General features: G+C 38.3%; 1 protein-coding gene across 1 annotated transcript in view; it reads right to left on the bottom strand.

Annotated features, from left to right (window-relative positions):
• LOC5510206 (isoleucine--tRNA ligase, cytoplasmic) overlaps positions 1–24,926 on the bottom strand; it is a 33,087-nt gene that overhangs the window by 2,951 nt on the left and 5,210 nt on the right. The window contains exons 10-32 of the mRNA XM_032379332.2: positions 22,672–22,759; positions 22,419–22,479; positions 22,241–22,336; positions 21,753–21,967; positions 21,117–21,215; positions 20,575–20,701; positions 20,348–20,421; positions 19,987–20,076; positions 19,248–19,352; positions 18,684–18,770; positions 18,234–18,317; positions 13,933–14,077; positions 13,282–13,402; positions 12,707–12,798; positions 12,527–12,604; positions 11,885–12,003; positions 11,699–11,801; positions 11,166–11,249; positions 9,773–9,908; positions 9,172–9,257; positions 8,338–8,403; positions 7,570–7,665; positions 7,325–7,501 (exon numbers count right to left, since the gene is read on the bottom strand). Coding sequence (XP_032235223.2) covers positions 7,325–7,501; positions 7,570–7,665; positions 8,338–8,403; positions 9,172–9,257; positions 9,773–9,908; positions 11,166–11,249; positions 11,699–11,801; positions 11,885–12,003; positions 12,527–12,604; positions 12,707–12,798; positions 13,282–13,402; positions 13,933–14,077; positions 18,234–18,317; positions 18,684–18,770; positions 19,248–19,352; positions 19,987–20,076; positions 20,348–20,421; positions 20,575–20,701; positions 21,117–21,215; positions 21,753–21,967; positions 22,241–22,336; positions 22,419–22,479; positions 22,672–22,759 — 2,429 coding nt within the window. The remainder of the gene's footprint in view (positions 1–7,324; positions 7,502–7,569; positions 7,666–8,337; positions 8,404–9,171; positions 9,258–9,772; positions 9,909–11,165; positions 11,250–11,698; positions 11,802–11,884; positions 12,004–12,526; positions 12,605–12,706; positions 12,799–13,281; positions 13,403–13,932; positions 14,078–18,233; positions 18,318–18,683; positions 18,771–19,247; positions 19,353–19,986; positions 20,077–20,347; positions 20,422–20,574; positions 20,702–21,116; positions 21,216–21,752; positions 21,968–22,240; positions 22,337–22,418; positions 22,480–22,671; positions 22,760–24,926) is intronic.

Here is a 24,926-nt window from a genome sequence, read left to right on the forward strand (position 1 = left end):
CAAGTCAACCCACTTCTGTCTGTCAGTAAATGATTGATATACGGCCACTACATACAACACAAGTCAACCTACTTCTGTCTGTTAGTAAATGATTGATATACGGCCACTACATACAACACAAGTCAACCCACTTCTGTCTGTCAGTAAATGATTGATATACGGCCACTACATACAACACAAGTCAACCTACTTCTGTCTTTTAGTAAATGATTGATATACGGCCACTACATACAACACAAGTCAACAAACTTCTGTCTGTCAGTAAATGATTGATATACGGCCACTACACACAACACGAGTCAACCTACTTCTGTCTGTTAGTAAATGATTGATATACGGCCACTACATACAACACAAGTCAACCTACTTCTGTCTGTCAGTAAATGATTGATATACGGCCACTACATACAACACAAGTCAACCCACTTCTGTCTTTTAGTAAATGATTGATATACGGCCACTACATACAACACAAGTCAACCCACTTCTGTCTGTCAGTAAATGATTGATATACGGCCACTACATACAACACAAGTCAACCTACTTCTGTCTTTTAGTAAATGATTGATATACGGCCACTACATAAAACACAAGTCAACCCACTTCTGTCTGTTAGTAAATGATTGATATACGGCCACTTCACACAACACAAGTCAACCTACTTCTGTCTGTCAGTAAATGATTGATATACGGCCACTACACAACACAAGTCAACCCACGTCTGTCTGTCAGTAAATGATTGATATACGGCCACTACACAGAACACATGTCAACCCACTTCTGTCTGTTAGTAAATGATTGATATACGGCCACTACACAAAACACAAGTCAATCCACTTCTGTCTGTCAGTAAATGATTGATATACGGCCACTAGATACAACACAAGTCAATCCACTTCTGTCTGTCAGTAAATGATTGATATACGGCCACTACATAAAACACAAGTCAACCAACTTCTGTCTGTTAGTAAATGATTGATATACGGCCACTACATAAAACACAAGTCAACCCACTTCTGTCTGTTAGTAAATGATTGATATACGGCCACTACACAACACAAGTCAACCCACGTCTGTCTGTCAGTAAATGATTGATATACGGCCACTACACAGAACACATGTCAACCCACTTCTGTCTGTTAGTAAATGATTGATATACGGCCACTACACACAACACAAGTCAACCCACTTCTGTCTGTCAGTAAATGATAGATATACGGCCACTACATACAACACAAGTCAACCCACTTCTGTCTGTCAGTAAATGATTGATATACGGCCACTACACAAAACACAAGTCAACCCACTTCTGTCTGTCAGTAAATGATTGATATACGGCCACTACATACAACACAAGTCAACCTACTTCTGTCTGTCAGTAAATGATTGATATACGGCCACTACATACAACACAAGTCAACCCACTTCTGTCTGTCAGTAAATGATTGATATACGGCCACTACATACAACACAAGTCAACCCACTTCTGTCTTTTAGTAAATGATTGATATACGGCCACTACATACAACACAAGTCAACCCACTTCTGTCTGTTAGTAAATGATTGATATACGGCTACTTCATACAACACAAGTCAACCCACTTCTGTCTTTTAGTAAATGATTGATATACGGCCACTACATACAACACAAGTCAACCCACTTCTGTCTTTTAGTAAATGATTGATATACGGCCACTACACAAAACACAAGTCAACCCACTTCTGTCTGTTAGTAAATGATTGATATACGGCCACTACATACAACACAAGTCAACCCACTTCTGTCTTTTAGTAAATGATTGATATACGGCCACTACATACAACACAAGTCAACTCACTTCTGTCTGTTCGTGAATGATTGATATACGGCCACTACACACAACACAAGTCAACCTACTTCTGTCTGTTAGTAAATGATTGATATACGGCCACTACACACAACACAAGTCAACCCACTTCTGTCTTTTAGTAAATGATTGATATACGGCCACTACATACAACACAAGTCAACCCACTTCTGTCTTTTAGTAAATGATTGATATACGGCCACTACACACAACACAAGTCAACCCACTTCTGTCTGTCAGTAAATGATTGATATACGGCCACTACATACAACACAAGTCAACTCACTTCTGTCTGTTAGTAAATGATCGATATACGGCCACTTCATACAACACAAGTCAACTCACATCTGTCTGTTCGTGAATGATTGATATACGGCCACTACACACAACACAAGTCAACCTACTTCTGTCTGTTAGTAAATGATTGATATACGGCTACTTCATACAACACAAGTCAACCCACTTCTGTCTTTTAGTAAATGATTGATATACGGCCACTACATACAACACAAGTCAACCCACTTCTGTCTGTTAGTAAATGATTGATATACGGCCACTACATACAACACAAGTCAACTCACATCTGTCTGTTCGTGAATGATTGATATACGGCCACTACACACAACACAAGTCAACCTACTTCTGTCTGTTAGTAAATGATTGATATACGGCCACTACATACAACACAAGTCAACCTACTTCTGTCTTTTAGTAAATGATTGATATACGGCCACTACATACAACACAAGTCAACCCACTTCTGTCTGTCAGTAAATGATTGATATACGGTCACTACATACAACACAAGTCAACCTACTTCTGTCTGTTAGTAAATGATTGATATACGGCCACTACATACAACACAAGTCAACCCACTTCTGTCTGTCAGTAAATGATTGATATACGGCCACTACACACAACACAAGTCAACCCACTTCTGTCTTTTAGTAAATGATTAATAAACGGCCACTACATACAACACAAGTCAACCTACTTCTGTCTTTTAGTAAATGATTGATATACGGCCACTACATACAACACAAGTCAACCCACTTCTGTCTGTCAGTAAATGATTGATATACGGTCACTACATACAACACAAGTCAACCTACTTCTGTCTGTTAGTAAATGATTGATATACGGCCACTACATACAACACAAGTCAACCTACTTCTGTCTTTTAGTAAATGATTGATATACGGCCACTACATACAACACAAGTCAACCCACTTCTGTCTGTCAGTAAATGATTGATATACGGTCACTACATACAACACAAGTCAACCTACTTCTGTCTGTTAGTAAATGATTGATATACGGCCACTACATACAACACAAGTCAACCCACTTCTGTCTGTTATTAAATGATTGATATACGGCCACTACACACAACACAAGTCAACCCACTTCTGTCTTTTAGTAAATGATTAATAAACGGCCACTACATACAACACAAGTCAACCTACTTCTGTCTGTTAGTAAATGATTGATATGCGGCCACTACACACAACACGAGTCAACCTACTTCTGTCTGTCAGTAAATGATTGATATACGGCCACTACATACAACACAAGTCAACAAACTTCTGTCTTTTAGTAAATGATTGATATACGGCCACTACACACAACACGAGTCAACCTACTTCTGTCTGTCAGTAAATGATTGATATACGGCCACTACATACAACACAAGTCAACCCACTTCTGTCTGTTAGTAAATGATTGATATACGGCCACTACATACAACACAAGTCAACCTATTTCTGTCTGTCAGTAAATGATTGATATACGGCCACTACATACAACACAAGTCAACAAACTTCTGTCTGTCAGTAAATGATTGATATACGGCCACTACACACAACACGAGTCAACCTACTTCTGTCTGTTAGTAAATGATTGATATACGGCAACTACATACAACACAAGTCAACCTACTTCTGTCTGTCAGTAAATGATTGATATACGGCCACTACATACAACACAAGTCAACCCACTTCTGTCTGTTCGTGAATGATTGATATACGGCCACTACACACAACACAAGTCAACCCACTTCTGTCTGTTCGTGAATGATTGATATACGGCCACTACATACAACACAAGTCAACCCACTTCTGTCTTTTAGTAAATGATTGATATACGGCCACTACATACAACACAAGTCAACCCACTTCTGTCTGTCAGTAAATGATTGATATACGGCCACTACATACAACACAAGTCAACCTACTTCTGTCTTTTAGTAAATGATTGATATACGGCCACTACATACAACACAAGTCAACCCACTTCTGTCTGTCAGTAAATGATTGATATACGGCCACTACACAGAACACATGTCAACCCACTTCTGTCTGTTAGTAAATGATTGATATACGGCCACTACACAAAACACAAGTCAACCCACTTCTGTCTGTTATTAAATGATTGATATACGGCCACTACACACAACACAAGTCAACCCACTTCTGTCTTTTAGTAAATGATTAATAAACGGCCACTACATACAACACAAGTCAACCCACTTCTGTCTGTCAGTAAATGATAGATATACGGCCACTACACACAACACAAGTCAACCCACTTCTGTCTTTTAGTAAATGATTGATATACGGCCACTACACACAACACAAGTCAACCCACTTCTGTCTTTTAGTAAATGATTGATATACGGCCACTACACACAACACGAGTCAACCTACTTCTGTCTGTCAGTAAATGATTGATATACGGCCACTACATACAACACAAGTCAACCCACTTCTGTCTTTTAGTAAATGATTGATATACGGCCACTACACACAACACAAGTCAACCCACTTCTGTCTGTTATTAAATGATTGATATACGGCCACTACACACAACACAAGTCAACCCACTTCTGTCTGTTATTAAATGATTGATATACGGCCACTACACACAACACAAGTCAACCCACTTCTGTCTTTTAGTAAATGATTGATATACGGCCACTACATACAACACAAGTCAACAAACTTCTGTCTGTCAGTAAATGATTGACATACGGCCACTACATACAACACAAGTCAACCCACTTCTGTCTGTCAGTAAATGATTGATATACGGCCACTACATACAACACAAGTCAACCTACTTCTGTCTTTTAGTAAATGATTGATATACGGCCACTACATACAACACAAGTCAACCCACTTCTGTCTGTTATTAAATGATTGATATACGGCCACTACATACAACACAAGTCAACCCACTTCTGTCTGTTATTAAATGATTGATATACGGCCACTACATACAACACAAGTCAACCCACTTCTGTTTGTTAGTAAATGATTGATATACGGCCACTACATACAACACAAGTCAACCTACTTCTGTCTGTCAGTAAATGATTGATATACGGCCACTACATACAACACAAGTCAACAAACTTCTGTCTGTCAGTAAATGATTGATATACGGCCACTACACACAACACGAGTCAACCTACTTCTGTCTGTTAGTAAATGATTGATATACGGCCACTACATACAACACAAGTCAACCTACTTCTGTCTGTCAGTAAATGATTGATATACGGCCACTACATACAACACAAGTCAACCCACTTCTGTCTGTTCGTGAATGATTGATATACGGCCACTACACACAACACAAGTCAACCCACTTCTGTCTGTTCGTGAATGATTGATATACGGCCACTACATACAACACAAGTCAACCCACTTCTGTCTTTTAGTAAATGATTGATATACGGCCACTACATACAACACAAGTCAACCCACTTCTGTCTGTCAGTAAATGATTGATATACGGCCACTACATACAACACAAGTCAACCTACTTCTGTCTTTTAGTAAATGATTGATATATGGCCACTACATACAACACAAGTCAACCCACTTCTGTCTGTCAGTAAATGATTGATATACGGCCACTACACAGAACACATGTCAACCCACTTCTGTCTGTTAGTAAATGATTGATATACGGCCACTACACAAAACACAAGTCAACCCACTTCTGTCTGTTATTAAATGATTGATATACGGCCACTACACACAACACAAGTCAACCCACTTCTGTCTTTTAGTAAATGATTAATAAACGGCCACTACATACAACACAAGTCAACCCACTTCTGTCTTTTAGTAAATGATTGATATACGGCCACTACACACAACACATGTCAACCCACTTCTGTCTTTTAGTAAATGATTGATAAACGGCCACTACATACAACACAAGTCAACCTACTTCTGTCTGTCAGTAAATGATTGATATACGGCCACTACACACAACACAAGTCAACCTACTTCTGTCTTTTAGTAAATGATTGATATACGGCCACTACATACAACACAAGTCAACCTACTTCTGTCTTTTAGTAAATGATTGATATACGGCCACTACATACAACACAAGTCAACCCACTTCTGTCTGTTATTAAATGATTGATATACGGCCACTACATACAACACAAGTCAACCCACTTCTGTCTGTTATTAAATGATTGATATACGGCCACTACATACAACACAAGTCAACCCACTTCTGTCTGTTATTAAATGATTGATATACGGCCACTACACACAACACAAGTCAACCCACTTCTGTCTGTTATTAAATGATTGATATACGGCCACTACACACAACACAAGTCAACCCACTTCTGTCTGTCAGTAAATGATTGATATACGGCCACTACATACAACACAAGTCAACCCACTTCTGTCTGTCAGTAAATGATTGATATACGGCCACTACACACAACACAAGTCAACCTACTTCTGTCTTTTAGTAAATGATTGATATACGGCCACTTCACACAACACAAGTCAACAAACTTCTGTCGTCAGTAAATGATTGATATACGGCCACTACACACAACACAAGTCAACCCACTTCTGTCTTTTAGTAAATGATTGATATACGGCCACTACACACAACACAAGTCAACCCACTTCTGTCTTTTAGTAAATGATTGATATACGGCCACTACAAACAACACAAGTCAACCCACTTCTGTCTTTTAGTAAATGATTGATATACGGCCACTACACACAACACGAGTCAACCTACTTCTGTCTGTCAGTAAATGATTGATATACGGCCACTACATACAACACAAGTCAACCCACTTCTGTCTTTTAGTAAATGATTGATATACGGCCACTACATACAACACAAGTCAACCTACTTCTGTCTGTCAGTAAATGATTGATATACGGCCACTACACACAACACAAGTCAACCCACTTCTGTCTGTTATTAAATGATTGATATACGGCCACTACACACAACACAAGTCAACCCACTTCTGTCTGTCAGTAAATGATTGATATACGGCCACTACATACAACACAAGTCAACCCACTTCTGTCTGTCAGTAAATGATTGATATACGGCCACTACACACAACACAAGTCAACCTACTTCTGTCTTTTAGTAAATGATTGATATACGGCAACTACATACAACACAAGTCAACTCACATCTGTCTGTTCGTGAATGATTTCTGTAAGAGCCGGCAGTGGCGAGCTGCGCACTGGTTGCTTTACGCTTGTCTGGATGTACTCCTTGTGCGCATTGATTATCTCGCCTAGCCGCTGACTGCCAGAGGGCTCGACTTCATAGACAATGCTGACGTCATCCACGGGTTGCAGGCCGGCCTACAGGGAAAACACAGGTAGTTGAAGCTTCTTTTTCCCTCTACACTACTTCGCAACAACACAATTACCTTTTTCCTTAGTTTCTGAATGCGGTTGACAAACTCTCGTGCGAGACCCTCATCCAACATCTTCTGATCAGGCGTGACGTCAAGAAGGATAAGAATCTGTCACGTGACCCAAACAGTACACTCAGTACACTACAAGTCAACTCATACACACAGTACACTACTGCTTTAGCATAATAAAAATTATGCAAAAGCAGAAGTAGCAGCAGTATTGCTTGCTGAACAACATGGGCACGTATTTTTTCATGTCAGAATCATTTTGCCTGAAGAGCCATTTTAAAGCTGTGTTTTACTATCATGCTTTTCACAAACAACGCCAACATATATCTGCATTATTGCTCGAACTGCCTCACTTATCTGTCCGCAATATCTTGGCAAACTTCTAAGAATCTCGTAAAATGATGTAAAGGCTATTTTGGCCTGCAAGTGGGTTTTGCACGGGGCTTTATGGGGGCAGGGTCATGGTACTGCGCATGTCTGGAGTCAGTGTTTACTGTAGGCTTTTAATTGTCTACAAACTTTTAAACTCTAAGCTGTCAATGCCTTGTTAAAATAATGTGCAATATTTTATTTTAAAAAAAACTATGTTTATTAACAGTTTGTGGTCATTTTCTTTGGATTGAAGTCTCCCACATATACCAAAGGCTCATAAGTCAATATTAAAATTTGACTGAAGTTCATTGTGTCCGGACCGGAGAACTATTGCAAAGCTCTTACCATGACATTGCCCCTTTAACATGGATAGGGATTTAGGGATTCGTCGGTACTGACCTCACTATCCGAATGCGGCTCGTAGGTTAAAGGGAGATCGCCATTTTGATCAAAGGAATACGCCAGCTGAATCACAAAATTAAGAAATACATTCAATGCCACTAAAACAGAAGTCTCCTGCGCAGCCGTCCTTAGTGTAAAATCCCCCCCCACACACACACACGAACGTGTTAGAATATCAGCACAGGAACACACTAAGTAAGGTTGCACATGAGAATACTTAAATTGTCTGAGAAATTCCTAAATGCACATGACAATAACAAGGATAATAATTTCTAAAAGTCCCCATGGAATAGATATTCTAAAACGCTCTCAATACAACGACAGAAAATGCATTCAGAGTGACTAAAATAGTCGATGTTCTGAATGTGTCATCAAATGCAAATGGGAATGGTTAGGAAAATAGATGATTACTGATTACTATAATTACTTACTTACTGACTACTATTCTAGAACGTTCTTGATTCAACGGCCTCAGACAGAAATAATAAACACCCTAACACCCTCGCACAGTATAACAAGGCGAAGAAGATCAATTTTGGTGCTTTCTACAGAGCTTATTAGCTAAACAAGGCTACAGCTTTCTAATTCCCATCCTCGGGGACCCAGGGCGTCGCGAAGATCGGGCACACAGGGAGCGCGGCGCGAGAAAGAAACAGGCTGTTTCTTTCTCGCGCCGCGCTCCCTGTGTGCCCGATCCCCGCGACGCCCTGGGTCCCAGAAAATGTCTTATTCAAAATTTTGAAACAGTTTCTAGAGAGGATTTTGAACCTAAACGAGAAAATATATCTTTCCGGAGAACATTGGGTAAGGGATCTTGATTTCCCATAATACCTTGAGGTCTGTGCCGGATAGCACGTGACCACAAACAGTCAGCTCGCCCTTTTCTTCGTATGTCTTTAATTCCTCATCGGTCAGTTCTGAACATATAACACCATTGATAACACCTTAAACTAAGCATATATAAATAATATAGTACCATTTAACAGATCTGGACGTTGGCAGATAACGTAATTGGCCAATTCTAAACAATCATGGATAAAAAACAAACAGATATCATAGAAAACATAAACAGTCAACAAAATTCACCAAATGTGACACGCTACTGTCTAAATATTCGAATATTCGGCGAACTACTAAGGTTACCAGGAGTCACTAGGTTAGTAAACTTTCTGGAGCCGACTTTCTGTATTCTTGTTGTAAACTTGAGTCAAACTCTCTCCCTGCACGCCAATAAAGCCGAACACGTAGTTTCGCGCCAAGTTCAAAAACACTTGTCTCGTTTTGAAATTGCACATATTCATTCCTGGGACTATGTGCTATTCCCACGTAAAACGAGGAATACGAACTCTGAGAACACATTAGTCAGACATTTAGTCGTTGGAGGCTCCAAGATCGAATGTTCGTTTATCGATTGAGTGCTCTAAGCCCTTACCCTTCACAGCCTGGAAGACCTGTTTAAATGCGCCCTTGAGACGTCTGCCCAGCGTTTGACTATCAGGTTCTGCGCGCAAGCGCAGTCCGAACTTGTCCTTATCAGACGACACGGTCACCTTACGAACATTCAGCTCCTGCCAAGAAGAAAAAGATGTATGTAGCTATCAAATTGGATTAGATGATCAGAACAACATATATGCAACATAAAATGTGATTTAAGCTGGTTTCAACATGATCGGTACGATCGTGTTAGGTGATTAAAAGTGAAGAAATATATTGCTCTTAGAGCGTTTCTTCGAAGTATTTAATTAAAATTGTACCTAGGTTTTTAGCTCCAGGTTGGTGATTAAGGTTTCGGTAAAGGTATTAAAAAAATATTGTCGCGCCGCAATTTTCACTACATGTACAAGCTATATATCAAATAAAAGATAAAAGATTGAATTATCTCCTGCAAGTTTTATTTTGCAATAGCTAATTCCGTGTTTAGTTTTGAGGCCTCAAACTCAAAAGTATGGAGTTTACTCTAGAGCGTAATGCACCTTCGCGTTATTGCGCATGCACTTGCACGTAACTGCAGCTCAATGACAGATAGATGATCTACCAAAGTGTGTGAGGACTTTTTGTTATTTGACACTGTCAACAAAATATCACGAATCAAAGTTGGAACTCTCATTTCTGGCGAAATTTGGACAAAAAAAGTGCTATAAAAGCGATCTTCAGTCGAAAATCGAAAATTTCTCACACACTTAATGACATGGCATAATTATCTATCAGATCCAAAAAGTTTTAAGGCGATATCTTAAAAACCGTCGCGAGGTTACGCCCGACAAGCTCGAGTTCTCGCCTTAAAATAATACGCTAGAAAAGTCAAAGATTTGGAGTGAATTCACGGTCAACAGGTCACGGGAAACAGCAAAGGCCCATTTTAGCCGTCTTAGAATGCGATTTATGGAAAATTTTTTTTGCAAAAATGAAGTTTAAGTAACTAGTAACTATTGATACAGGTTTTGCAAAAACCACAAAAACAAACAGTGGTGTCAAATTTACCTTTACCAAGACCTTTTAAGTTTAAAAACTATGACTGCACTTTTAAGTGCTTTTTTAAGAGCCTTCGGCCACTGTTTTTTTATTGTTTGTTTTCAATATTTAGAAGATCAAATCTGGAACAAAATCTGAAAATAACCATCTATAAACAATGTTACATACTTTATTTACAACAATCAATCGAAAAAATTACGGAAGCTTCCCTAATTCGGCCGGTTAAAATGGATGCTTTCTGACGCGTGTTATTTTGATAGAATGACAAAATGGCGGATGAAAGAGGTCACTGCTCTCATAGTTAAGTTCGCTCATACAAGTGGTGATGTAACGAGCAGTTATTTCATCCGTACCTCTTTGATGTAGTTTTGTAGAGAAATGACGTCTTCCAAGCACTGCTTGTCTTGATGGATGATGACTACCTCGGGAAGCGGGTACTGAAAAAGTCATGACAAATACCACACATTAACAGTGAGGGGTCCAAGACCTTTCAAGGTGTGGTTTAAAAGTCTTCCAAGCCTTGTCGGACCGTAAGTACGATCCACAGAACTAACTCTGCATCCGCCACTATGACTTATATCTCTATGATGCAGTTTTGTGGTCATTGGCAACCTCAGGACCGAGTAGAGTTCGCTGAATGGAGGCTCAAATGAAAACTCAAGAAATTGAAAAAACTATGATGTCTTCCAGCATGTCAACCATTTTATCTATTAGCAGGGTGTTTTTAAACATTATATTACATAACATATATTTATAACATATTATTTAAAAATAATTAACTTATTTTATTGACCATATAAAACCCAAAATTGGAAGGGGGGGGGGGGGGGGCTCTTTATAGTGGGACTTTAGCTTTTGATGATTATCCTTGCAATGATTGGGATACCTTTGTTGGGATGGTCATTCTGTCTCTTACAACTCGACCCAACTCTATTGTGGCCTGCATCCGTGAAACCGCGCGTTCAATCTCTGTGTGAATCAAGTTTTCCCTGAAACGTTACGCAAGAAACAATATCAATAATCGTTAAAAAATATACAAGCTTCAGCCAGGATATCTGAATGATTTGTTTACCTTGTTTTGGGGACCATAAGATAGTGAATGCTGTCGTTCTCCTTTTCACTCTCGTCAAACACGATGAACGGTTTCATGTTCTGATAAATGTGCTCCGTCAAAAACGGCGTGAAAGGGGCCTACAATGACACAATTCACAACATGTAACTATTAGACACGTGTTAACAGCCCCAACGTTGGGAAACATTGGCGGCACCTTTGATCGGCTGTCCAAAAGATAAAAGAAATGTGGGGGAACTACTTTAGTTCACGTACTCTAGTTCATGGCATGCAAGGAGTGTCAACATTGCTCAGTATTCATGCTAACACTGCCTCGCCATTTGAAAAAAAAAATGCCGGCGAACTACTAAGGTTACTAGGAGTCACTGGGTTAGTAGACTTTTTGAAGCCGACTTTCTGTATCCTTGTTGTAAACTTGAGTCAAACTCTCTCCCTGCACGCCAATGATGCCGAACACGTAGTTTTGCGCCAAGTTCAAAACACTTGTCTCGTTTTGTATTAGCACATACCCATTCCTGGGACTATGTGCTATTCCCACATAAAACAAGGAATAAGAATTCCTGGAGGGCTAGAAAACTAGCCTATAACCTGTTGTTTAGGACGTAAATATCGGCTGAGCCCTGTTCAAGGGTAGATGCTTACCATGAGCTTTGTGATGGTAAGTACGACTCCAAACAGAGTCTGAATGGCCTGCATCGCATCTTCTTGACCCTGGTCTCCCTAAAGAAACAAGACATTGTGTTAAGTTGATATTCTACAATTAGCATAAGATGTTGATATCATATAAAGGTAAGCAATCGTGAATAAACAAGCAGACTTTACCTTGAGTCTTTTCCTGTTAAACCGAACATACCAGTTGGTCAGGTATTCAATGAATTTCACGAGTCGTGGAACCACGGTGTACAGGCGGTAGGCTGTGAAAATGAGTTAGCACTTTTAAAATAGACTTCGGATAATTACTTATCAACATTCGCGTGTAAGCTCAGAGAAACATAAAGAGGCCCTTGGAGAAAACAAGATTCCGAGGAAAGACCAAGGCTTCACTAACATTCCTTGATGGACAAATTGTACAAGCTTCGAGGGACGGGCAATATTCCCCTACCGTCCATTCCCTGATGGACAAATTGTACAAGCTTCGAGGGACAGGCAATATTCCCCTACCGTCCATTCCCTGATGGACAAAATGTACAAGCTTCGAGGGACGGGCAATATTCCCCTACCGTCCATTCCCTGATGGACAAATTGTACAAGCTTCGAGGGACAGGCAATATTCCCCTACCGTCCATTCCCTGATGAACAAATTGTACAAGCTTCGAGGGACGGGCAATATTCCCCTACTGTCCATTCCCTGATGGACAAATCGTACAAGCTTCAAGGGACGGGCAATATTCCCCTACCGTCTATTTCCTGGTGGACAAACTGAACAAGACTCTGCGTAAAGGACAAGATCCATTTATCCATGATGTTGTGCAGCTCCATAGTGTTGTTCTCGTCATAGGCGAAGTTGACATTGTGTACCTGAATAGAGAAGATACATCTGCATCATCATCTAATACAACAGACACTAAACACAGACAAAAAACATAAACGAGTTACTCAACTAGATCATTAACTAATGCAAGGAAAGTTTTAGGTACATACATCCATGCTCTAAGCAATCAATAAACACATTTTGGGAGCAATACAAATTTCGCATGAAAAACGCAGCGTCCATAGTTAAAACATAGAGTATAAGTAAAGCCTCTTGCAAAAGCGCCAACATTGCGCTGCACACAAAACAGAATTTGTAAGCGCACGACTTTACAGCAACTCCCAATATGGTGAGTAAACAGTGCCAGCATTACTGGGCCAATGCCTCACCAGCAACGTTCGCACGAGGCGCTGTTTGCACGAGGCGCTGTTTGCACGAGGCGCTGTTTGCACGAGGCGCTGTTTGCACGAGGCGCTGTTTGCACAAGGCACTGTTTGCACAAGGCGCTGTTTGCACTAGGCGCTGTTTGCACAAGGCGCTGTTCGCATGCGGCTTATAACCCTCTGTTTTGCCTCACCCTCTGAAACTGGTCAATGCTCTGGCTAAGAAAGCGATACGCATTGTACCAGGGCAGAAAAACATCCTTCACAACATCCTTGACGCCTTTTTCCTGGAATTTCAGCGTCTCTGCGCGCACCACTGGCGAGTTGATCAGGTAAAGTCTGGGAAATGACATATTTAGTGTGTATTATTCATTATTTTCCTTGTCATACTATGGGCGAGTTGATCAGGTAAAGCCTGGGAAATGACATATTTAGTGTGTATTATTCATTATTTTCCTGGTCATACCATGTGTGTAGGAAAGACTGGGTTGCTATGAAAAAGGGGATTAAACCGAATGGATTATCCCCACTTCTTTATACTCCGATTGTAGTCGTTTTAAGTCAAAATACACAATATTGATTTTACTAAAAATCAAATTCACATCTTCTAATTTACATTCCTACGCTACTTCGTACACTTTATGTGTGAACTTCTGATGAAGACAAAAACAAATATAAAATACTAGTGATTACCCGTGAAATATTCACGGAAAAGCATTTTTTTGTTGTACAAAACTTTTTAAGGTATATTTCAATCCTTCATTGTATTGGGCTTCCTGGTGCTTTAGGGGAATAGTATGCGTCATCGTAAACATTAATTAAACAGATGCCTCCCTTTTGAGTCCCCAATATATTTATCTCATATTTAATTTACCTTATAAAAAATGTGTAAAAGGCGCTTTTTATAAAATGGCGCCCGTATTTTAGTATTCCACCTTTTCCTATATCCGTGTTGAGAACCCTGTAAAGGATGTTTTTGGCGGGAATCGGACAACCAAATTCAAACCATGCCAGTTCGTACGTTCATATATGTTTTGTGGATAAGAGAGTGGATCGTTAAATCTCGCTTTGTTGGCCTTTTTGGGCTTAGTGTATTATTTAGTGGTCAATTTCATACTTTTAATGAAAATCGATGTGACATAAAAGGTATGTGGGCCTGAAAACACAAAATGACCGCAAACTATTTGTAATGAACAAACCTTTTTTTTTAATCGAAGAGTACTTACTTCTTATAACGAGATTGATCTGATAAAATAAGAAGTGTTGTGCACCATCAGATCAAGCGTTTATGCACCGTGATTGAATTCAAAAGTCTAGCAGTTGTAGGTAAAAGCTCTTTTCTTCCGTTTTCTTGTTTGCGAACCGTTTTGTTTATGCGCGATGGAGCTAAAGAATCTAGTTTCTTTTCGAGGTAGGAATAATGCCTTTCTAAAAAACGACAAAAAGACGGTTGTGTTGCTACAATTAATCTATCTACGCAATGAACCTTCGGCAAGTATTTTGTGCCTATTCGGAACACTTCAAAGCCGGTAACAAAATAATTGTAATGAGATGCTATTTTGGGCTAGTGCCTACTAGAAAACCGACAAAAAAACAACAAGATCACGGAACAAATTATCAAACAGAATCATACTGCCAAAAAAGGGAATCTAAAGGGACATCGTACAAGTTACGTCATTACAAAGGATTTACAGAGGTTTGCTATATTTACAGCAAACCTGTGTTAGACCAGTTGTAAAATGCAACTGGTTTTTTTTTTCGTCGTCTTTCCTAACAACGTGCATTATTGTGCAATGCCCAGGAAGTCCATGCACCATTGTGTGTGTATTTTTTTAGTGCACTTGCTGCGACCTTACTCAGGCCTTTTTCTTACACGAAGTATCTATGCTAATCTAGCCTCCCTCATTTGTAATTCCACCTCTCAGATCCATGTTATTTGTGCAGTGGAAAATGCCAGATTCGCGATTCTATTACTGTAAATTTCACCATAGCTTTATTTTCTATCAAGTTATTGTAAAAAGTCGTGTTAAACTCGGAATGATTACGGAAAATTTCGCTGTGTTGTACATAAGCGTCGCGTTGAGACCCGTGTAAACTTCAAACTTGCAAGTCAATCAAGTCTCAAGGCCTTATTTGTGACCTGAACACTCAAGAATGAGCTAAAGGTATTTACCTCAATTTGCTTGGTCTATTCGGAAGTAGATATTTGAATCAGCTGATGAGAACTGTCTACTACATGTAAATCGCCATTTTGTGTTTTTTTCATAAAGGCTTCTGTTTAGTTTTTAAAACACGTGTTGTTTCCTTTCGATAAGCTTTTCTTTTCTAAAATCAAACCTCTATCCCTCATTGAATGTCATTATATGTTTTCTGGTTACTATTTGCATTAAAAAACTAGAAGTTAAGCTTATACTTGTCTTCGTAGTGTTTTTGCGCCTGGTAGATTACTTACTTACTTATCTTTTGCAAAATTCTACCAAAACGCTTTGCCTTTGGGGAGTAGAGAGCATAACTAGCATAGAGAAGGCACATTCACGTACAGCTAATTACATTGTAATAAAATTCAGAAAATTCTTTTTAGCCCTAATCAGTGTTATGATATGGCATTTACAATGCACATCAAGATTATATATATATCTTTATTAATTCAAAGGTGGTGATTGCAGAAAAATCTGAGTTTTGTCTTAACACAGTGAAAGCTTCATGTGATGAAGGAAAAGAACAAAGATTAGACCCTTTAAATGAACCCAGTGATGAGTCATTTGTTAACAATGTCACAAACCAGTAGAGTAATACTTAGGTATGGTTAATAATGCAACAAATGATTGTTTATTCATTTAAGTAAATGCACTTTATATAATCTAACAGTGTTATAATCTAACAGGCTTAGTCAGGAGTCCTTCAATACATTGTTTGTACTATTGACCTATTTCTGCAAATAACCTTTCCATAGACTGTTTGTTTTTAGGATAATAGAAGGTGCCCACTGTTACAATGAGTGTAAATTACCAATTCTAGGAGATGTCTGGTTCTCATATTTTGGTACCACAGTTCGTTAGCACAAATGATTGGCTCTTGCTATTACTCTTCTAATTTTGCTAGAAGTTCAAATTTTGAAAGAACAAGTAAAGTAAGTAAGACTCCCCATCGAATTCCCATCAACATCAGCATAGGACAATGATTGAAACCTAATGCTGCTAATGGTTCCCATTTCACACAAGTAGATCGAAAAATAAGTATACCTAATGAATGAAAAAGTAAAGATTAATATTGACACTAGATAGAAAATACAATGAAATGCAGAACCCCACTAAATCGAACTCGACTTTTTTGTTAAAACAATTGTCCGCTTTGATAAAGATATTTAATCTTTGAGATTATTAGCTCGGCCATCGAGTATGTTGTAGTCAGTATGTTGAAGTATTTCGTATAGTATTTTTCTACAGGCAAAGTTCAGGCAAATAATTGTTTGGCGTTAATCTTGAAATTCCCAATGTCAGAAAAGTCACTTGAATCCAGGGGGAAGAAATGGGGGAATTGCCGCATATTGAAGGCACCGTGCTTTGTAAGCAGTCCACTGAAACAGCCTGCTACTCATCCATTACTCTATACGCACACAAAGTAAATACATCATGGGGCACGTACCATTTCTCAACCGAGATGACAACCTTTTCAAAATCAGCTGTTTATGTAGGAAAGCCTCTTCGATATGCTTAAAAAGCCTATGTCAGCCGCCATTTTGAAAAAGGAATCAATTTCCATCGGGGGATTTGGGGAAGACAATGTGATATTTTCGGTTGAATTTGGTAAATAAAGTATCAAACAATTTTTTTAGATGGTTATTTCGAGAACTTAGTTCCATAGTGTGCCTCCCAATATTAAATCAAAACAATAACAAAGGTGCGACTGACCAGGGCACATTAACATGCCTCTGTCAACCACCTTTTGTCATCTTATTAAAATACCAAGTGCGCACGAAAGCATCCATTTCCATCGGCTGATTTGAAAAAGCTGTTGCAATATTTTCGATTGAATTTGGTAAATAAAGCATAACATCTTATTTTAGGTGTTTTTTGGGTGTTTCTTCTTATCATTTGTCTTCCAATATTGGTTAAAAACAATAAACAAAAGTGTGGCTGACGAGGGCTCTTTAATACATATTGTAATTTCTAACTACAACCTTAAAAAACAGGTATTTCTGTTTTATTTATAAATTATACTCTTTTGCTGTATGGATTATAGTTCTGTTTGTAGGTAAAATAAATGTATGTAAAAAAAACGCTGCAATGGCAAAGTCAACCCCGACGTTTAACCAACCCTGTTTTCAAACTGCATCAAGGTTAAACCATATGTTATAGTTACACCTAACATTGGAAACCATCGTCTTCCATTTGTTGCTTCTGTATGCAGATCATGTTCATTGTGAATGGGGTACACAAACTTTCTCGCCTTTATCTTTGGTCATAAAATTCTCGTACCAACAAAGTTGTCTAACCTGAGGGCGTCGGAGCCATGCTTGTTGATAATTTCCATAGGATCAGGGTAGTTCTTCTTTCGTTTGCTCATCTTTGCGCCATCACTGAAGGAGGCAAGCAAAACCCATTGATAAAAAGTACTTGAAAAAAAAAAGACTACAAGTGGTAAATTCGAATTCTCTCACATAATTGCTATGCATTTTCAATATCACTAGTGGTAAAAGCTGAATCCTCACACATACTTATTATGCGTTCGCAATATCACTAGTGGTAAAAGCTGAGTCCGCACACATATTTATTATACATTTTCAATATCACAAGTGGATAAAGCTGAATCCTCACACATACTTATTATGCATTCGCAATATCACTAGTGGTAAAAGTTGAATCTGCACACATACTTACTATGTTTTTGCAATATCACAAGTATTGGTAAAAACGAAATCCGTACAACATGACATACTACTTACGCTGCAAGTACAAGGCCGTTAACGATTAGATTCTTGAATGGTGGCTTGTCAAACAGTGCAGTGGATATCACTAGCAGAGTATAAAACCTGCAACGAAGAATAATTATGATCAAGGCCGATTAACGCTCAACTAAATATACAGTATTGTTAGATCCGAAAACTGGGCCCATAACTTGTTTTGCAATACAGCTTTAGTGGTACTCGCCCTCTCATTGGTTCATTAGTGGGTCGTACGTCGCTGCACAGCCCACTTAAAAACAGCATAACACTTTAGGACCAAAAAAACCCTTCTCAAAACACTGTTTAATAAATAACTTATTTACCTCGTTTGCCATGCGGAAAATCACGGAGCCTCAAGTTCTGGTTAAGAAATTCCCAGAATGTGGATAAGTGAATTGGTCTTAGCCATTTCAAATAGCAATGAGTCAGGATTGAAATACATCTGTTTTGCCAACGTCAAGAGGTGATGAATAAAAAAATAAGCCACCACATGGATGTTATTTTTTTCTTTCTTACCAATCAGTAAATCCTTTAACAAAAAAAAAGGTATCAGTGCCAGCTTACCATCCTCTGGTTTGGTCAATGCCCTCTGCAATAAAGTCCGCAGGAAACGTTTTCTCAAAATCTTCTTTGCGCTCAAAGGGGTAATGGACCTGAGCATAGGGCATGCTGTGAATTGTAGCAAGCATAGTTAGCAAACAAGCAGAGAGAAAAAAACACTCTTTATAACCAACAGTGATGTGCAAATTCATGATTTAGACGACAAACTAAAACTACCCCGCATAGGGGGAAGTGAAACCAGAGTTTTTATTTTGCATAAAAGTATGAAAGACAGCATGAAAGACTTGTCACACAAATCTCACTAGCATTTCACTAGCAAATCAAATCCACTTGAATCAATGTAAAATTCACTCCATCCTTAATAACACAGCAACATTCTTAGCTAAAGCATAAAGCCTACAGCACACTGGGCGATTTCGCATGTTCTTTAGCTTAAGCCTGCTCATGGCGGCAAATTAACCAATATCTGGACATCTAATTTGTCTGATGCTTGCGATCCCTAGCAATCGAATTCGCTAATTCGAGCGTATAAAATCACCTAGTGTGTTGTAGGCTTAAATCCAGGAGTAATGATATTTTCCAAAATAATAAGCTTTTTTATTATTCTAAAAACAACAACAACAACAGTGCCACACAAGTAAGTTCCAGAGTCTTAACCGTGACGTTTGTCCTGTGTTAATGCGTGACGTGACATGACGTGACATTTGTCCTGTGGTAATGTGTGACATGGATGGCACCTCACCTCCCACTCTCAAACCAACAGTCGAACACTTCAGGTACTCTCCTCAGGACCCCTCGGCCAGTCTTGGAAGGGATGGTTACATGATCAACACTGTGGATTAAGGGCCAGAGCTCTTTTCAAATAATGAATATCATCTAAACACATAGCTACATACAGACTAAAACGTCCCCCAGTCATAGACTCAAAGAATTGTATCAATCACACTGTAATGGGCTGAGCCCAGAAAGTGATAGAAAGAACTCCAAACAGGTTTTTAAGGGCTCTGAAAGGTGCCCTGAGTGTTGATGAGCTATAACATAGCACCAAGATGAGCAATAACATCACATGAAACTAAGCAATGAAAATAGTAGCTTGGTCTTACTTTTCTCTATGAAGGTCAGTAAGCCGGACACCAGACAATTCGGCCAGCTCATCAACGGAGCCAACACAAACCACCTGTAATATTTTAAAATCATATAAAAATTTGGTACTTAAAAAAAACCTTACATGTATTCATATATTTTGTAAAATAAAAGACCAGTGAGTGTGCTAATAATGAACTTTAGTGTAAATGATGTCATCATTTTAGGGAAAAAAATGAATACTGACCTCTTGGTAGTCATCGCTGACCCAAAGTGGAATGGGTGTGCCCCAGTAACGGTTACGGGACACATTCCAGTCATGCGCATTCTGAAGCCAGTTGTGGAACCTCTTCTCCTTCACGAACTCAGGAACCCTAACATTAATATAGCCCATAAATATATCACACATAACGACACAATAATTGACTCAGGTTACATTAACAAATATTGGATCAGATTTTGAGCTGGCAAGCATATTTAACAGGATGGGATATGTGCCTTTTTGCATGAAATGTTTGCAAAAAGTAAATTGGACAATTATAACTTATCTTGCTTAAATTTACCTCAAAGTATTGGGGAGAGGGGCACAATACAAAACATCAAGAAAAATATATTTGGAGCAGGGCTATGCCTCTTTCTTTTTTTAAAAAAAAAATATTTGGAGGGGCACATGATCCCAATACTCCACCCCATATCACAGCCCTGTATTAATTCTCAGACTAAATCAAATTTTGCAATTATTCAAAAAATAATGTCAAGATTTCAGTCTGCCACAAAGCATACACTTACCAGTAACACTTCTGATTGTTGGCTAAAAGCTTGTCCACAATGGACTCTACACGTATGAACCAACCAGGTACAGCTTTGTAAATCAGAGGGGTGTCAGACCTGTAACAGACTTAAGCTTAGACAACAACCTTTACACAGGGCAGGGGTTTTATTAGGCCCCAGCGGCCGGCGGAACCCCCAGCTTTTTTCTACCGAGCATTGAAAAAGTTGTATTAAGTTTTAATTGAACTGATAAATAAAATAACTTCCACTGCCTACTTATCAATCTCCACCACCTACTCTGAAACTTGATTAAACCCTGCTTGGTCAGCTCCATTTTGCCTTTTTATGTAGTGTCAGATGATGTTTATCCCGGAACTGTGGAAACTACCCTTTCTTAGTCAAAGCTGAAAATTTTTCATTATTAAAGAGGAGAGGCTGATTGAGTCCTCTTAAAAAAGGCTAATCCTGCTGCCATTTTTTGCTCCCACACAACACAATACTAATAAGGCTTTTAAGAAAGGAACTAAGATATTTTAATAGCACAAAAAAAGAATAGCACCGATAAAGGACTTCATTCACTCCTTGATGATTAGTAAGTTTTATATATCCAAATGTAAACATTAACAGAGTGGTTTATTGGCATTCTCTAATCACCTCCAGCAGAAGGGGTAGTTGTGCTTGATGGTACTCTGGTGGACCAGACGCCGATGCTGCTTCAGCCACTTGATGATGTGTTTATCAGCATCCTTGACATACTGACCAGCAAAGTCAGTCACCTCTGCTGTGAACTTGCCATTGGCATCTACAGGGCATGGCAAGCTTCCCCCTTTATGAATAACTCCATTTGCCATGCTCACACGGTAATCATCCTACAACAATAACAGAACTTGTATCTAGAGGATACTAGGATACTTATACGAAGGTGGGAACAACATCTTTTTGGGATTTGTGTTTATTGTCTTTAGTTCTTTTGAAGGGGTGAGATTTTGTTTGGGTGTACTCACTTTGTTGGTACACTCAATACCTACTGGTAATTGGTAATACCTCTTGGAAACTGTAAACATATATGGTATATAAGGCTCTAATCTTCTTTTCCTTGAAATAAGAATGACAGAATTCATTGAAGGATTGGTAATACCCACCTCACCAAAAGCAGGTGCAGAGTGAACAACACCTGTCCCGCTCTCCTCGGTGACATAGCTATCAGTCAGAATCCTAAATGCCCCACTTGATTTTAGCTACAAAATCACAGAACCAACAGGTCATTCATTGCATGTAAGCTTAATATGGTAATGTCCTCACAGCTCTCATAGAACTTACCTGCTCAAAGTATGGAAACATAGGTTTGTAAGTTTTTCCTTCTAGACTTGCACCCTTGAACCTATTCATGAAGGAATGCAAAATTCATTGAAAGATAATACTGTATAGTATCCAAGGGCTAAATACAAAAATCATCAGAAGATAACTATCTAAACCAAGAGGTACAATAAACATACAAAGTAATGGGTTATTTCAAGATAACTATCAGAAATCCTTCTGACCACAACTTTTTAATGTAAACAGTTCACCCTACCTTTCTAAGACAGTATACTCTTCTGGTGTCTTGAAAAGAGCATCAAGACGGGCAGCCATCATAATATAAACCTTCTCTGTGCTGTTATCTAAGCCAGAAAAATGAGACAATTACTTTACATAGGGTCCAAATTCCCCACAGCTTTAATTTTCTGTACTCTTCTCATGTCCTGTGGCTAATAAGGTAGGGTAAGGGGTTGCAAAAGTGGTATAAAGACATATTGGGCTCACAGTAACTGCCTTAAGGTAATTCCCTTGAAATAGTTCTACAACTTGGCATAAACAATATTGAAGTGAAGGGCTTTCAAAAAATGTAATAAAAAAATAAGGGTACCCACCATGCTTTCACATCAGAGGGGCACGAGTAAAAATCCCAACTCATAGTTTTCTAAATGAGACCTATATTCTTTAGAAAATTAAGTTCTGTTTGTCAAACTGCCAAAATCCGATCTCCCAAACAATAACCCGTTAGATAATGTTCAAAACAATATTCTAAGTAGGCTATTTAGTTTATTTCTGTACCTTTGAATTTGTTAAAAATTCGATTCTGAAGGTAATTCTTGTGATTTCTTGTACAATTTGTGTTTTTTGTCTAGTTTTCTTATAAAACCCGTAAAAATACTTCAAAATCACGCTTTTTACTGTATAAATAGGTGCAAAAAAAGAGTGTCTTTTAGTGCGATTTCTTTAATAATGTTAATATTAATAATAATATTAAAGAAATCACACTAAAAGACACTCTGCTTTGGTTCCAAAATTATCTTTCAAACCGAAAACAATTCGTAAATTATAAAGATACAAAGTCAGAAGAATATGATATAACCTGTGGTGTTCCCCAGAGTTCCATTCTTGGGCCCTTACTATTTCTTACATTAATGATGTCCCTAATGCCACGGAACTGTTTTCGTTTACTCTTTTTGCTGATGACACAAACTTAGTTTTCAAATCGAAATCTGCTGAGGACATGGATGAAATTTTAAACTCCGAGCTATTCAAACTAACAGAATGGTTTAAGACAAATAAATTATCACTTTACACTAAAAAAACAAACTATATTATATTCAGAAACAGCAAAAGAAAAACGAAACATACAACCAAAATAGAGATAAACAACGAACCTATCCAGATGGTAAATGAAACTAAATTCTTAGGACTCATCATTGATAGTCAATTAAATTGGAAGACGCATATCAACCATGTCAGAACTAAAATCACTAAAAATGTTGGAATAATGAATGAACTTCACTTTTATTTGCCTAAATTTAGCCTAAAAACATATTTTACATTAGTTCATCCGTACATACACTATGGAAACATCAACTGGGCAAGTAATTATGACACAAGTTTAAAACGAATATTGCTTTTGCAAAAAAGGTGTGATAGAATAATAACAAATTCTCATTACCTCAGTCACACTGAGCCCTTACTCAAACAAGAAAGGCTTCTTACGGTCTATGACATTAACACCCTTGAAACTGCATTATTCATGTATAAATTCGACAATAATCAATTACAGGGGACTTTTGATAACTTTTTTTAAAAGAAATAATACAATCCACAGCTATAACATGAGAAATTCATGCGACTATCGCACAACTCTTAGAATAACAAGACGGGGCCAATTTTCAATTTCGTACAGGGGTCCAAAAATCTGGAGCAACCTCACTTGTCAAGCAAAACAATGCATATCAATAAATATGTTCAAAAAGATTGTAAAGGACAATATCCTCTCTCAAAAAGCAGCTATTGATTTATAGATATGATTCTACTTTATTTCATCAAATCAGCCACATGTAAATTTAATAATAAGGATTCCTTAGTCAAATCAAGAACATTCATATATATTTTAGTAGAGACGCTACTTAGTCTGCGACAGGGGTCTACACCTTATAAGCATTGTGCTTTAAGTAGACTCCTCATCATCACTATTTTTTTGCATTATTATCATTATACTATTATGTGGTGAAATAAACTTGATTGATTGATTGATACCTGAGATCTATCTGCAACTAGTTTGTGTGACATGTATGACATGAAAAATTTACTGCATACTTTGGAGATAATAAAACAATATATATAATCTTATTTTTTATTTGTAAATGCCATATCACAACACTGATTGGGGCAAGAAAGGTAAGAGCATCATCTCTTCAGGTGTGGGGTGGACTCGAGGTGTGCTCCATGAAATTAGACAGGGCTTATTGTCCTATCTTCAAATACTATCCCCACATCAGAGTTAGCACCGAAATAAGATTA

Source organism: Nematostella vectensis, chromosome 10 (assembly GCF_932526225.1).
Source record: "Nematostella vectensis chromosome 10, jaNemVect1.1, whole genome shotgun sequence".
Lineage (NCBI taxonomy): Eukaryota > Metazoa > Cnidaria > Anthozoa > Actiniaria > Edwardsiidae > Nematostella > Nematostella vectensis.